Source organism: Rhinopithecus bieti, unplaced genomic scaffold (genome assembly GCF_001698545.2).
Source record: "Rhinopithecus bieti isolate Rb0 unplaced genomic scaffold, ASM169854v2 scaffold_15296, whole genome shotgun sequence".
NCBI lineage: Eukaryota > Metazoa > Chordata > Mammalia > Primates > Cercopithecidae > Rhinopithecus > Rhinopithecus bieti.
The window spans coordinates 1,981,031-1,992,683 of record NW_016809075.1 but is presented as its reverse complement, the minus strand read 5'-3'; the positions used below and the strand labels follow the sequence as shown (position 1 = coordinate 1,992,683).

Here is an 11,653-nt window from a genome sequence, read left to right as displayed (position 1 = left end):
TGACTTAGAGAATTTTTCTCCGAAGAGTTTCTTGTTCTCATAAAAGTCTTCCTCTTCCAGCTGCACCTTCTATTGCACTGGTTCTCACAGCAGCATCACAGAGAATTCTTGATTCTCCCTGCATAAAGGCCGTCCAGATAGATAAGGATGCTATAGTCAGTCTCATAGTTGTTGCTCCTTTCACAAACAATGTTTGCTCTATAACTAAGATCTAATTAAACTGTTATGCCCCTACATTCCTCCGAGGACTAAGCTGAGGGTGATTTTTCCAGGCTTCTAATCTCTTAAATTGTCTATGCATCAGACTATCTCCCTGTGGCCATTATTGATAACACCTCAAAATATAACTGAATTATGCCAGAAAGGAAATGCACTTGAATGGAAAAGCCCTTGCCTTTGGATGTGTAGCAAAATAGCTCTTAATACTGAAGGAACAGAATCTTTTCTGCCTTGTGAACCAGTGAAATCTAATAAAAGTATGTCTCCCCTGGGTATTTTACATCATTAGCATCCTGGCTTCGCACTTTGGTTTAACAAATAACTTATTTTAAAAATTTCTCCTGGGAGAAGGCAAGGAGCCAAAAATATCTTGGAAGAAAACTTTACCTAGCAACCTGATAGGCTGTTTCATGCAGCTTCTAACATTTAACTTCGTGCAATGAAGCTTTCGTGATTTTTCTAGTTTCTGACTTTTTTATGTATTGACATTTCTTCATGGCTAAGCTGGAAGGAAAAACAGTAATGCCTTACACGTGAGTAGCACTTCGTGGTTTTCCTGGTACATTCATTATAAATGTGAGTATGATAATCGATCATCTGTTACATGCCAGGACATTGTGCTGACCATTTTACATATGAACATAGAACTTAATCTTGGCCAAAATCCTATGTAGAAATAAGTATTACAAGTCCCATTTTACTATTGGAGAAACAGGTTCAGAGGAGTTAAGTAATTTTCCCAAAGTTATATAGTTAATTAATGACTGAACCCAGATTTTTCTGATCTTAAAACCCAAGGACTTTCTTCACTTGAGGAGAATATTAACACATAAGTGAACAAGAAACTCTTTTCCTTTTATATGCACAAATCTCCCTATGTCTATATCCATCTTTTCCTTTCCTTCTTTCTCTTCTCAAAAAAGGCCAACCTCACCACATATGCTTCATTCCCTCCTGCTACGTGGGCTCTGAATTCCTCCACTGCCCGGATGCACAAATCCAAGGGGTGTGATTCACAAGGAGTTCTCTGCGGGTGGCACTTCCTGAAGCAAGACTTCAGAAAACAATGTGAGTAGTGTCCCTCGGAGCTGTGTGACTACCAGCTCTGTGGATTTCCTTTCTTCTCACCTTATTAGGAATTGTTTCCTTCAGCTCTCCCATTTCCTCTTGGTCATCAATCTCTCTCTCTCCTAGAGTATTTCCACCACCATACCAACAGGTCTGCTATTCTCTGTTCTAAAGGCAAACAAACAAAAACCCACACAAAAAAACAAAACAAAACAAAACAAAACAAACAAAACAACCAATCATCCTAGACTACATTCCTCTCTTACTTGCTTTTTCAGCAGCGGTCCATATTTACCTTTTGAAATAGTTTTCTCCCTTGGGTTCTACACCATCACTCTTTCTTTGTTTGCCTTCTATTTCTCTAGCCACTTCTATTCTCTCTCTCCCTTTGCTAGATATTTTTCCTCTATCTATTCTCTAAATATAGAATTTCTTCAGGACTTTATATGAGGTGCCACTTCTTCTCTTTCTATATTCTTTTCTGGAATCACCTCACCTAGACTTGTGATTTAAAATACCATCTCAACTCCAGGTCCTGCCTCTGAGTCCTATTCCTACACTCAATTTTCTCCTTGACATCTTCCCCTAAACTATCTCACAAGCTTGTCAAACTTAACATTTGCTAAACTCAACTCTTGTTTTCTTGCTCCTTCCACTTTTCCCCATCTCAGGAAATGGCACCATCCTCACACAGTTGCTTAGGCCAGGTATCTGAAAATTATCCTTGATTCTTACCTTTCCCTTATCCCTGAATTCAATACAGTAGCAAGTCCTGTCTGACCTACCTCCAAAATACATATCAAATTAGTTCACTTTGCCTGTTGACTACTCTAGTCAAAGATTCTCCACCCTCTCTCACTGGATGTTTTAATAGTCTCCAGCTATTCTTTCTTCTTTTGCCCCCTCCCATGTATTCTTTATGTAGCATCCAGACATTTGCAACGTGTGAACTGGATTACATTGCTCTCTTGCTTAAAACACTTCAGTGATTTCCAGTGTACTTAAAGTCCAACCCTGGTGTAGAAGGCCCTATGTGATACGGCTCATGCCAATCTCTTCAACTCTATCACAAACACTGTGTTCTAGGTGCAAGACACTCCTTCAGTTCATTAGATGAATCAGATTTTTCTACCTTTGAGCCTCTGGATAAGTTAGTTCCTCTGCTTAGAAGCCTTCCCCACCCCTAACTCGCTTGCCTCTATCTTATCCTTCAGCTCTCCTCCAAGATTCTTCTTGTCAAGGTTACCACTGGCCTCCACATTGCTAATAGCCATGTTGACATATGTGGCACCTCTTCTCTCTGCTCATGCAGCAAAGTTCCAGTTCTTCTACAAGACCCTGAGTTCTTTGAAGTCAAACTCTGTACCTACAATACATTTTCATATCCCTGGAGCCTAACATAGTGATTGGCTTGTAGTGAGTGTTTAATGAATGCCTGTAAGTGAGTGAAGGTGCAAGTTGAGATGTTTTGGGAAAGATTGCTGCAGTAGTAACCCATACTTCCTCACTAGTGTAGTGGATAGAAACCGCAAGGATCATCAAGAGACAGGCGTTCAAGGCTTGGCACTAGCAGTAACAACCTGTTGTCAAAATTCTTCTGACGTTTAGTTTCCTCATCTCGTCTATCTACATCACTACATTTTTGATATCTTTCATTCTTATTTTAAGATTAATCATTTTTGGCTGGGTGCGGTGACTCACACCTATAATCCCAGCACTTTGGGAGGCTGAGGCGGGTGAGCACTTGCGCTCAGGAGTTCAGACCAGCCTGGGTAGCATGGTGAAACCCTGTCTCTACCAAAAATACAAAATACTAGCCAGGCATGGCGGCTTGAGCCTGTGGTCTCAGCTACTCGGCAGGCTGAGGAGGGAGGATCACTTGAGCCTGGGAGGTGTAGGTTGTAGTGAGTGGAGATTGTGCCTCGCACTTCAGCCTGGGTAACAGAGTGAGACTCCATCTCAAAAAAATAAATTAATTAATAAATAATAATAATAATTTTTTTTTTTTTAGACAGAGTCTTGCTCTGTCACCAGGCTGGAGTGCAAGGGTGCAATCCCAGCTCACTGCAACCTCTGCCTCCCAGGTTCAAGTGATTCTCCTGCCTCAGCCTCCTGAGTAGCTGGGACTACAGGCGTGTGCCACCACACCCAGCTAATTTTTGTATTTTTAGTAGAGATGGGGTTTCCCCATGTTGGCCAGGATGGTCTTGATCTCTTGACCTACTGATCCATCTGCCTTGGCCTCTCTAAGTTCTGGGATTACAGGCGTGAGCCACCACGCCCAGCCAATAATAATTTTTATCACTGAGGCTGCATCTCCTAGTTCCCCACCTCCAAATTCCCTCTGTGGGTTGCAAAACTCATTAAATGAGATTATATTTTTAAAAACTTTTAATTATGTAAACATTCAAACCTAAACAAAAGTAGAGGAAATAGTATATCACAGGTTTAAACAATTATCCACTCATAACTTTTATTTCATTCCTAGCCTTACTCTTTTCTCCTTCCCATTACTTTGAGGCAAACCCCAGATGTGGCAGCATTTCATTTGAAAATATTTCAGTAAGAGAATGCTTAACTGCTAGCTGACACCCCTTCTGTTCTTCAACAGCTTAAAAAATGAAGCGTTTGTTGAACACCATGTTGCTCTTCCCAGAAACCAGGTAACAAGTATGATTTTATTTCAGGACAATCAACTGGGCAAGTTCTTACAGGGTCAGGGGGCACAGGGTAGAAGTGGTGAGTATTACAGCACCTGGCTTAGTGCGTTGCAATCAATAAACAGAGGTTGAATGAAAACAAACCCAATCGTTACAATGTAAGCCAATTGATACTAACTACAAATAGGGGTTGAATGAAAACAAACCCAACAGGCTTTAGGTTTTTTAATCCAATCTTATCCACATGAGTTTAAGGTCTTGTCCCAATACCTTGCTTCTGTTCCCTTTCTGTATTCATTACAGGAAATTTTCAAGTTTTATTAAACCAGCTAGAGCGGAGTTTTATTAACCAGCTGAGGGCGGACTAAAGTCTTCCAGACCGGGACGAAGAAGCAGCACTCCCACTCACCAAGGCGACTCAAGAACAGGGGGCGGGGAGTCAGGGGGCGGGGCCGCGCGGAGCCCCGCCCAGACCCCGCCCACGGCAGCTCACCATCCGGCTTCCCCGTCTCTTTCGCTCTTCTTCCCGGCAGGCTTAGCGCCCCACCCGGCGCTCCTCAAGATGGCTGCTGACAGTGAGGTGATCTCTTTGCTCCCTACTTAATCCTAGTCACTGTCTAAATTCGTTCCTCCATGTCGTCTCCTTGGGGCTTAATTTCTTTTTCTTTTCTTCCCCTTCCCGCAGCCCGAATCCGAGGTATTTGAGATCACGGACTTCACCACTGCCTCGGAATGGGAAAGGTGAGTGAATCGCATTTTTGGTTGCCAGCTCCCATGGGCCCTGGAGTCCCCTAGCCGCTTCCCTGACCCTAGACACACCACAAGTGACGTCACTTCTGCGGGAACGGTAGGTCTCAGGTCCCCTCCTCCTCTCTTCTCTGGTCAACCGCAAGCCTCTTCCACGTCTCGCGTCTAGGCAAGACGCGGCCCGCCCCCGTCAGCCAATCTTTGAGGCTCAGGCTCTCCCAAAGTTTTGTTTTCCTGTCAGACCGCTTTCCTTAGACTTTGGTTTTCTGGTTGTTACCCACTCGCAAGAACAATTTCCGAGGCTGCAACACCCGTTCCGGTTTTCATTACCGTTTAACTCATTATCGTAAGCAGTAAACTTGGCAGGTGCGTCCCCCACCCCATCCCGTATACGTTGGTATACCCTTTTCAGGAGGAAGTCTTTCTTCAGAGTATTGGTGGTTGTCCGTCTGTCACACTCCCACCATCTCCATGCTGTCTTTAATTTTTTATTTTTATTTATTTTTGGAGACAGAGTCTCAGTCTGTCGCCCAGGCTGGAGTGCAATGGCGAGGTCATAGCTCACTGCGGCCTCGAACTCCTAGGCTCAGGTGAAGCTTTCGCTTTAGCCTCAGGAGGAGCTGGGGCCACAGGCACGCGCCATCACGCCAAACTAATTTCTTAAAGATCTCGTTGGGTTGCCCAGGCTAGTCTTGAACTCCTGGACTCAAGCCTCGGCCGCCCAAAATGTTGAGATTACAGGCTTGAGCCTCCGCGCCTGGCCCATCCTGTCTTTTAGAATAACCTTTTAAAAAAGTCTGCATGTGGCTTTGGAATGCTTTGATTTAAGTTGTTACATTTCAGTGGGTACTGTGCCCAGACTTCCTGTGCTTATCAAACTCAGATGAACAGCTGTCTGGGTGAAACTGTTCTATCACTGAAATTAGTTGAAAGCCAAGTTTATGGAGGAGTGATAGCTTAGATCGAGAAAGTTTCTGTTGAGTGTCACAGAAAGCCTTCAGTTTTCTGGGTGTGGAAGTCAGTGTTTACACTGTTACAACATTTTATAATCTTTCTGGTTGGGAGAGGAAATTTGTGGATGTCGTGTCATTAGGTGGTCCTTGTTGGAATAATAGACCTGTGGTACCCTTCATAAAATTATCAGTAAGACATAACCACACTGGCAAGACTTCATTGAGCAGATACTGAGTGTCCAGAGCTATATACAAAGGGAAAAGCAGAAACTTGACCCATATATTTTTAAAAAACAACAAACAGCAAATAGTTAAAATGTAAACCAATTTATACTACCTATAAAAATAATAATTAATTATTATTTAAATAGGGGTGATATTGTGGGCTACAGTAGTTGGAGATATTTTCATAGAAAACATAGGAAATGAGCTGGGCCTTGAAAGTGGGAAGTGGTTGGTTAAACATGAGAATGGATTGACATGGGCAGAGACATAGGTGAGAATGAACCTTTGAAGGGACTTATATCTTTACTAGAGTGAAGACTGTCTGTTGAAGGGAAATAAATAAGGTTAATGAGGAAGATGGGATTGGGTTATGGACATCTTCCCAAACTACATGCAGGAATCCAGATTCAGTATTCCTATGACCAGTGATTCTCATACTTTAATTTACATCAGAGTCATAGATTGCTGGACACCGTTCTCAGAGTTTCTGATTCTGTAGGTCTGAGGTGGGACTAAAAATTTTGCTTCTGTAACATGGTCTCAGGGAATTCAGATGCTGCTGGTCAGGAGACCGCACTTAGAAAGAACCACTGGTTAAGACAATAGTGAGAGACCCTTGATTTTAGAGTGGCCAGGTGATATGATGAGAGTGGTTTTAGGACATGATGTAGAATAATGGCAGGAGACTTAACTTGATTCATAATTAGGATGGTGATTTGTGGACTGGAATAGAAGGGGAGCCTAGAAGGGAGGATTGTAACATATTTCAGAGAAGATTTAGGTAATAAGCTTGATGATACGTTAAGAGTGGGAAAAATCAAATGTGAACTGCAGTTTTTTGCCTGAAAGAATGAAGATAAGGAAGTGTCAAAGTGAGAAGATTTGAACCTGTTTTGAACCTGTTGATTTTGAAATAATTTGATGTCTTAAAGGTAGTTAGAAAAATGTAATTCAAATCTTGGAGGGTGGGGGTAGGCAAACATCAGAGTTTTGAATGGAAAATGATCACTTTCCCCTAGTTAAAAATATCCTGAAGTGGAATATTAAGTCCTTTAGCTTTGCATATGGAAATAATTTTATTTATTTATTTATTTATTTTTTTTTAAATTTTTTTTGTGAGACGGAGTCTCGCTCTGTCCACCAGGCTGGAGTGCAGTGGCGCCATCTCGGCTCACTGCAAGCTCTGCCTCCCGGGTTCCCGCCATTCTCCTGCCTCAGCCTCCCGAGTAGCTGGGACTACAGGCGCCCGCCACGGCGCCGGCTTTTTTTTTGTATTTTTAGTAGAGACGGGGTTTCATCGTGGTCTCGATCTCCTGACCTTGTGATCCGCCCGCCTTGGCCTCCCTAAGTGCTGGGATTACAGGCGTGAGCCACTGCGCCCGGCCGGAAATAATTATTAATGTAGTTATAGGAACTATTGCAAAGTAGAAAATTCTGTTTTTGGCTTTTATATTGTTTGTAGTGTGCATTTTACAATGCATGAGAAAAAATGTTAAGACTTTGAAGTCTCAAACTTTGAGTTTAATTTTAAATGAAAGATCTTATCAATACAATATGTTATGGACTATGTAGATCATTTATTGAGAGAACTGTATAGAAGCCCAGAACTCTTTTTATCGTTTGTTCATTGACATAATATTTATTGAATCCCCATATGTCAAGCACAGTGCATATTAGGGATTTAGGGATGTGGTGGTTAGTAAAACAGGTACGGTTTCTGCTCTTACTAAATGTACAGTCTAGTGCATTACAGACACAAATCAAGTAATACAAGTGTGTAATTACGAGTTTATGTAAGAGCTAGAAAGGGAAAGAAACCTGGTCTTATAAGAACCTATAACAAAGGGACCTAATATAGAATAAGGAATCAGGAAATGACCCTTCATTTCCTGAGAGCTTTTAAGGAAAAAATTACTTAGTTTTTCTAGTCAAATCTCAATACTTGTAGGATAAAGTCCAAGTCTCTTAGCTAGTACTGATAGAATTCATTATTCATATAATAAGTATTTTAAGACATTCCTGGCCACGCATGGTGGCTCATGCCTGTAATCCCAGCACTTAGGGAGGCTGAGGCAGGTGGATCACTTGAGCTCAGGAGTTCAAGAGGAGCTGGGGCAGCATGGTGAAACCTTGTCTCTACTAAAAATACAAAAGCTAGCTGGATGTGGTAATGTGCACCTGTAGTCCCAGCTAGCCAGGAGGCTGAGATAGAAGGATTGCTTGAGTCCTGGAGGACAAGACTGCAGTGAGCGGTGATTACACCACTGCATTCCAGCCTAGGTGACAGAGTTGAGACACTGTCTCAAAAAAAAAAAAAATTTCTTCTATAACTGTAACAATAATGCCTTATAGTAGAATAAAATATAAAAACCACCTATAAACTTACCACAGGAAATAATGACTGTAAATTTTTGGACGTATTTCCTTTTAACCTGTTATTTGGATCAAATATTAATATTTCTTTTCTTTTCTTTTCTTTTTTTTTGAGACAGAGTCTCATTCTATCGCCCAGGCTGGGGTGCAGTGGCACAATTTTGGCTCACTGCAACCTGTGCCACCTGGGTTCAACCAGTTCTCCTGCATCAGCCTTCTGAGTAGCTGGGATTATGCCACTGTGCCCAGCTAATTTTTGTTGTATTTTTAGTAGAGATGGGGTTTCACCATCTTGGACAAACTGGTCTTGAACTCCTGACCTCGTGATCCACCCGCGTCGGCCTCCCAAAGTGCTGGGATTACAGGCATGAGCCACTGTGCCTGGCCTTTGTGTGTTTTCTTTTGATTGACATGATTTTTAATGGGTGCCTATTAGTCCTCGGAGTGGATGAACATACCATTTCCAAGGGTTTGCTGCAGTTGGGCGTTGAAGTAACTTCCAGTTTTTTTACTTTCATAAATGTAGTATACATTTCATGCAAATTTTTGCTTGCCTATGGATATATTTAAATTTTTTCTTTTTGGTAAACATGTAAACTTGTTTCTAGAGCACTCATTTTCAAACCTAGTAATTGTCATGACTGACCCCCCGCCATGAATTAAGTGTATGAATTGATACTGCATTTAATTTTAAAGCGGATTTACTAAGAAGCCTCAGATGAATCATAGATTTATTATTACTACCTTAAAACATAAATATTAGTTCATAATGTCACTGAAGAAAAAAATCTGTTGCCTTTTCATACAGTTTGACTAAAATTAACTCTAGTACTCTAGTAATACTTCCTAGGTGTTTAGGGAGCAATGTTGCTGTTAGATTGCATCATACTCAGCTTATATAAGAAGTCAACTTAGAGTAATAACAAGTCTTCTGAATGTGTCTTTGACTGAGACTTGACAGTTTTCATTTACTGATGTTGAACATGTTGCTAGTCAAAATTCAGTTCTCTTTTTAATAGGCCTTCTTGGTCATTGGATTTAAAGATTAGTGAATAGTTTTAAGATCTGTCAGTTATCCTTAGAGTTGACATATTTACTTGTAATTTCTTGTCAGCTGTCCATTAAAACTTGTTTTAGTTTCATGAACCAAGTTCCCAAATAATTCTTTTTTTGTTGGGAGGGGTAGTAAATCAGGGAATTCCTAATATATTTAAAGGAAAAGTTTATTTAAGTATGTCAGTTATTTTGGGTAGGAGAGAGATGATTGGTTTCATAATTTTATTTATTTATTTATTTTTGAGATGGAATTTCAGTCTGTCGCCCAGGCTGGAGTGCAGTGGCACGATCTCTGCTAACTGCAATGTCTGTTTCTATGTGATTTTTGTGCCTCAGCCTCCTGCATAGCTGGGATTACAGATGTGTGTCACCACACCGGGCTAATTTTTTTTGTATTTGTGCTGGGCTGGTCTTAAACTCCCAACTTCGGGTGACTTGCCCACCTCGGCCTTCCAAAGGGCTGGGATTACAGGCACGAGCCTCTGCACCCAGCCATAATTATCTTTAATAGTATCATTTTAGTCTGTCAGTTTTTATTTGTGCCCCAAATTTGTTTTATTCGTTTTAATAGAAATTCGTTAATTCTTAATTTACATTTTATGGAAGGCAGAATGCTTTTGTTGGTTAAGCAGTAGATATAAATGAATCAAAACCTAAGAATTCTTGAATGAAAGATTATTTGTCTTACCCCATATCCATAAATGAAGTTAGCAATACTAAGTGTACTGAGTCATCTCTGGTCAAATTGTTAAAATATAAAAAATACCTTTTTAAATAAATTATATAATAATAGGAAAAAATGTGTGCTGTTGTATTTAGAAGCTTTCTCCCCACTTCCTAGGTTTATTTCCAAAGTTGAAGAAGTCTTGAATGACTGGAAACTGATTGGAAACCCTTTGGGAAAGCCACTTGAAAAGGTCAGATCTATTTGCTGGTGTCTCTAAATGACTATTTACTTTGAAACCTCTATTTTCCAGCCCTTTGCTGCATTTGGCACATTTGAATTAAATGTTTTTTAAAGTTATGTATAATCTATAAACATCAAATGCCATTTGGAAGAATTTGGATTTAAATCTGTGGCAAATGATATATGTAAGACATTTGTGAAATGTTTAATAAAGTTATATATATATATATAATATTCTTGTGAGTGATTCTTTGTGAGTGAAATTTGCTTCTCTTTTGCCGTCTCCCTTGGAATGTTAACACATATTTTTAAAAGTTTTTTAGTTTGTCAGAGAAACATTGCAGTGACCAGCTTCTTTGGTAGCATATTTTGCTTAACGAATGAGGAAAATTCTAGTACTTAACCACTGACTTACTGTAGTTAGCAACTATTTCACTCAGTTTTGTATTTTAGAATATCACTAGTAACATCCCCTGCCCTTTTAAACTTTTAACTTATGGATGTTTTAAGGATTTTATTTAAGAATGAAAATATTACTCTTTGAAATTGAGGTAGAAATCAAATTCTAATCTAAAGTATCGGCAGTTTTATTCATAAGCCACATCCCAGATGTTTAATGAAGAATGTACTCTGAGAACAAACCTAGATTCACTGTGAAGGGATCTAACAATTTGATTTTAAGTTTATGTAGATGCTTAGTTTGTTAGATAAATTCTTTTGAAATAAAATTTATGGTTGATTTTATTACAACTCAATACTACTAACTCAGTGATAACTTATTAACTCAGTAATTATTAATTCAATGGTAATTTAATTATAATTTACCCTGTGGTAGGAACTTTGAGTTCTCAATATTTGCTAGGGTTTTTCAGCTTTGTGACGGTGATACTATCAAAAAAGAGACTGTCAAAATGCATTAGGAAGCCAGGCAACATAGTGAGACCTGGTCTCTTAAGGAAAAAAAATCTCCTTATTTGTATCAATATGAACAGAAAAAGTAAGACTACATATAAGAAATACATCATTTAAAGACTCTTGGCAATATATAAATTGATTTACTACATTACATGTGTGAATAAAGAAAATGTGACGCTTTCAAACACGGGTCATTCTATTCCACTTGAAACACATATGTAACAATTGATATAGATGCCAATAAGATTAAAGGCAAAATAAACTGGATATAGCTAGAATAGGAAATGATTTACACTACCAAAAAGAGAGCTAGATTGGGTACTTACGAGCTCTGATATTCTTTCATTCTTTGATTTATATGTATTTACTGAGTATCTGCTATGTGCCTGATGTGGAGAAATTGTGAACAAGATAAGATCAGTGTTGCCGTTGAACATAAATTCTAGTGAGGGTGATCGTTAAAGAAGCATTAAATTTTTATATTATTATTATTATTATTTTTTTTTTTTTTTTTTTTTTTTTTTTTTTTT

At 39.5% G+C, this 11,653-nt stretch overlaps 1 protein-coding gene across 3 annotated transcripts in view; it reads left to right on the top strand.

Annotated features, from left to right (window-relative positions):
* Positions 1-4,442: 4,442 nt before the first annotated feature.
* Positions 4,443-11,653, top strand: part of RAB3GAP1 (RAB3 GTPase activating protein catalytic subunit 1) — a 121,323-nt gene continuing 114,112 nt past the window's right edge. The window contains exons 1-3 of one of the 3 annotated variants that reach the window (XR_001888443.1): positions 4,443-4,527; positions 4,633-4,688; positions 10,143-10,218. Coding sequence is in view for 2 of the 3 variants with exons in the window: in XM_017888484.1 (XP_017743973.1) it covers positions 4,510-4,527; positions 4,633-4,688; positions 10,143-10,218 (150 nt within the window). In the remaining variant the exon portion in view is untranslated. The remainder of the gene's footprint in view (positions 4,528-4,632; positions 4,689-10,142; positions 10,219-11,653) is intronic. The other 2 variants (XM_017888484.1, XM_017888483.1) reach the window with 2 other exon arrangements.